General features: G+C 42.9%; 1 protein-coding gene across 1 annotated transcript; it reads right to left on the reverse strand.

The window, feature by feature from the left end:
* Positions 1-639: 639 nt before the first annotated feature.
* On the reverse strand, positions 640-2557 carry LOC120698941. Its single transcript, XM_039982742.1, has 4 exons — positions 2272-2557; positions 1826-1908; positions 1244-1723; positions 640-1173 (listed from the first exon to the last, which is right to left on the reverse strand). The coding sequence occupies exons 1-4, from the start codon at positions 2347-2349 to the stop codon at positions 816-818; spliced, it is 999 nt and encodes a 332-aa protein (XP_039838676.1). The 5' UTR covers positions 2350-2557; the 3' UTR covers positions 640-815.
* Positions 2558-3911: the final 1354 nt, after the last annotated feature.

Below are 3911 nucleotides of genomic sequence, written 5' to 3' on the forward strand. Positions count from 1 at the left end.
CCCGGCCATTTTGGAGTTGCTGGAGTTGAGGGAGAACTATAGTTGCACATCTAGATAACATGCTTTAGTTTAAGTTTATGTGCAAAATAGTTGGAACCTTAGGTTAAGGTTTTAGATTGACTAATTCACCCCCTTCTTTTCTTAGGCTACGAACACCCGATCACTTTCGGCTAGATAAGTATGGACAACATTGAAAATGACGGTACTCTATTTTTCTTCTATATTATTCGCCTTAATCCTGTTGAACTCGGGGAGGGCTTCAAAGCAACTTGATATCGTTATCGTTAGGGATACTGAATGTACGAATTATTAGAAAACCTATCAAGTGGAAAAGCTTTTTGAAAGAGGTCCCCTACCCTTTAACCTGTGCTTTCCTTGGTGATGGAACTTTCTGTCAAGGATGTCAGGTGTCAGGTAGCTAATATTAGATGTATCAAAACTCCTTTATATATGTTTCACTACAGGCAAAGATGGTGCAAATTTGAGGCAAAGGAGATCATGGAATTGCCATAATGTATCTTCAAGGTCTTTATGGGTGTCTGCAAGTGCTTCTGAAGAATGCTACTACTTGCAATAATGTCGCTTATTACTGATGCAATCCAGGCATTGTTAAATTTAAAGAACCAAATATAAAAAGAGTAAACTCAAACTCAATGACAATTATTATAGCATAGTTTGAGTTTTAAGGAAATATTTTACAGCATAGTCTTATATAGCTGATCCATCACCATAAACCTTCTCACTAAAAACTGAACAACAACAGTAGCTTAACGACAGCAGGAAACGCAGAATACACCGGTTTTGCACTAGGACGGCTAGCCGAACTTCATTTCAATGCCAGTTTTCACGAGCTCACCTACCAAGTGTAACATCTTCTCCATGGCCATGAGCAGCTCGGGCCATTCACAATACAGAGTCTCCTCAATGTCGTCATTGTTGTACTGATGCAAGTGGCATCTTACATTTCTGTTGAGCCGCAGTAGATCAATCGGAGTCCTCCTGTACTCGTTCTTAACATTGACAACCCACTGGTTGATTTCTGCATTTGCTCTGGCAGTGTCCAACCAGTCGTTGTTGTAGGGGAGATTACGGAGTATCCTCTTCTTCTTTGCTTTGTCCGTACGACCAAGATGATTGACAATTCTATCGTGGAGCATCAGGAAGACCTCAGTGCTGTGAACATAAGTAACAAAATGAGACTTTGGCAACAAATTTAAGTCAATAAAGCTGAGTTAAAAAATACCGGTTTTCCATGGGCAGCAGCGCAACGTGGTTTACAATCAAGAATTCATCTTCCATTTTAATGTTGCCCCTCCCCAAGAGCACAAGGAATTCGCTGTAGTCCGGAGGCAAATTAGCGATATCCCCATCCGAGTTCTCAATCAACTTAAGCAGGACCTTTGACAGGTGCTTGTAGTCATCTCTCACACGCTCAATGCTGAAGCCTTTTGCAGAGAAACTAACATCCCTGAGCTTGGCACTCCCAGTGCTCCCGATCCGAACGTTGGACAGCTTCAGAGGTGCAGTGAGGTACTTGCCTGCTGAGTGTTGGCTCTCCAGTATCAATGCAAGTTTTCTGCTGATCCTAGTCGCTTTGTCAGATAATCTCCAGAATTTCCTCGCCGTTCCTAACACCGGGACCTGGATCAGCATCGGGTTCTCTTTGGCGTAGCTCATCGCGTCGCGCAGCCCCTCGGCAGACGACTCGTCGATGTCCTCGGTGCTATCAACGCAGACAGTAAAAAAGAGTGTGTGGCAACAGAGACAATTTAAAACTGAATCCAGGGAGGAGAAAGAAGTTTGTAGTGATTATCTGACGTCTTACTTGTGCTGATGCTTGGAAGTCACCACTCTGTTGACAAATGCCTCAGCGTTCCTCTTCAGGTGTTCCATATTTGGACCAGCAGCCTGCCGAAAATAACCAATCACGCACTCGATGACGAAAAAGAAAAACATTCAAGTGAAAAAAAAACTGCACGAACTGATCTAGTCTCAAACTCTTATCAGTTTCTTTTGAGGCAGAACAACAAGAAATCTCTTATCTTTTTCAAAAAAACATGGGAAGGTCGTCGAAGGCTAAGATTCCTCATAAATACATTCGTAGCCTAGATTAAGACATGCGCACACATGGCTATCTAAACGATCTGCCAGAGGATGACCTTGCACGCACACGGATCTTACTACTTCAGAACAAATCATGACCTTGTATCCTGCGAAGGTAAAATCTTACTGTAAATTGCATGTTTGGACAGCACGGATGTAGATTCTAACCTGCATTACGACGCCGGCGCCAGCGCAAAGGCCAAGGCCAAGGCCAAGCCCAACGCCGAGGCCGAGGGTGTTTCCCATGGAGGATCACTGTGTAGCTGCTGCTGCTGCTGCTGCTTGGCTTGTTCAGCTACCGAGGTTGAAGGCAGCTGCCAGAGCCCAGAGGTGAGGGAAGAGCGAAGGGAAAGTGGTGGTGGGACTGGAAAAGAAAAAACAAAGGAGACTTGACTCGAGAGCTAGAATCAGGGCCACTGTTTATGATTGACGTGAGATGACCATTCGGAGTGCTTTCTGTCAGGCTAGTTTTTGTTGTATATGTACATGAAAAAATTGCCTGAAGATTCTCTAGCCCGACTTCATATGCGATTTTACAGTCGTTTGAAAAAAAAAGATTTTAGGACCGACTGAGATATTTTTGCCCCTTCCAAACCAGAAAAAAAATTATTAAACACCAACTCAAATGCTGAGAATAAGAGGAACTGTGCCACTGACAGTGCGAGAGTATCCATAATAATGGTGCATAATGAATTTTTCTTTTGGTTCTTTAATTTTGGCAGTACTTTCTTATGGGAGAACAAACAGATGCACATATGTTTAGAATTTTTATTAGAGGCACCTTGTTACCGGTGGTAGAAGGCATCATGGTTGTAATCTAACCGTCCTTTTGGGTGGGTATTTTTTAATTAACTAGTTACTAGTGAAATTAGCCAAAATGAAAACAGTTTGGATGTGCGCTCTTACTCTTGGTAAAAAGGAGGCATGTGTGACTCCACCCATCAGGTGTCAAGCTGTCTTTACATTGTGTTTGGTTGTGGTTAGGGGTGGTAAAGTGCTCAATATTTTGAACTAGAAAATCTAAAGACCGGGCTTTAAAAGGACCGGACTCTAATCTTATACAATTTTGAGCTAAAAAATTTAAAGATCTTATTGGGCTGTGAAGAGGCCACTAGGGCCATGGTCCATTACCACCCCTAGTTGTGGTAAATGTAATGCTAACCCGTTATAACAGGTTTCTGACTGTGTTGCCTACTGTTTGTTTTGGCTGCTCAATCAAATCCCGTTCACGGGATTCTATTTTGAGCCACCACGAATCAAGGATGCTGTGGTAGAATTGAGTCCAAATATCAGTGCAACTAGTATTAAATTACTTTAGCGATTTTAAAACACCCATTAACAGCGCAAGCATTGATGAAAAATAAATTTACTGTGGAGATGATGAGCCACATGACGAGATCAATGGAGTAAGACTAATTTATCATACTGTATACGAACAACCATATACAGTATAGATAAGCAGGTAGAGAAGAAGACCAGACAACCATGGGTGGAGGAAAGGAATCATCGGACAAATTGTTGTGTGCGGATTGCGTGCGCGATGGTAGTGACCAGTGGAGAAGAAGAGTGGAAACGGGGGCCACCACTGCGGAGTTGTCCTTTTGGGCGATCCTATCATGTCGTCTATTCTTCCTTTGGCTTTCTTTTGGACAAAAGCTTTTTCCTAGCTTTGTCGCAGCAGAGTTGTAGCTTAACTACGAAGCAAACATTCTCTCTCCAGGAAGTTTCAGTCACACTATGACACTAGATCCTTGGCTGCCTAGTACTACGCCCTTCAGAGGACCTCCAACAAGCTCGGTATCCTGCCT

Source organism: Panicum virgatum, chromosome 1K, assembly GCF_016808335.1.
Source record: "Panicum virgatum strain AP13 chromosome 1K, P.virgatum_v5, whole genome shotgun sequence".
Taxonomy (NCBI): domain Eukaryota; kingdom Viridiplantae; phylum Streptophyta; class Magnoliopsida; order Poales; family Poaceae; genus Panicum; species Panicum virgatum.

What these genes read in the sequence shown, in the direction of transcription:
- LOC120698941 (XM_039982742.1), bottom strand. Translation starts at nt 2,349, where the DNA reads ATGGGAAACACCCTCGGCCTCGGCGTTGGGCTTGGCCTTGGCCTTGGC. An exon ending in GCGCCGGCGTCGTAATGCAG is followed by an intron (nt 1,909 to 2,271) that starts GTTAGAATCTAC and finishes TATTTTCGGCAG; the next exon opens with GCTGCTGGTCCAAATATGGA. An exon ending in ACTTCCAAGCATCAGCACAA is followed by an intron (nt 1,724 to 1,825) that starts GTAAGACGTCAG and finishes CTGCGTTGATAG; the next exon opens with CACCGAGGACATCGACGAGT.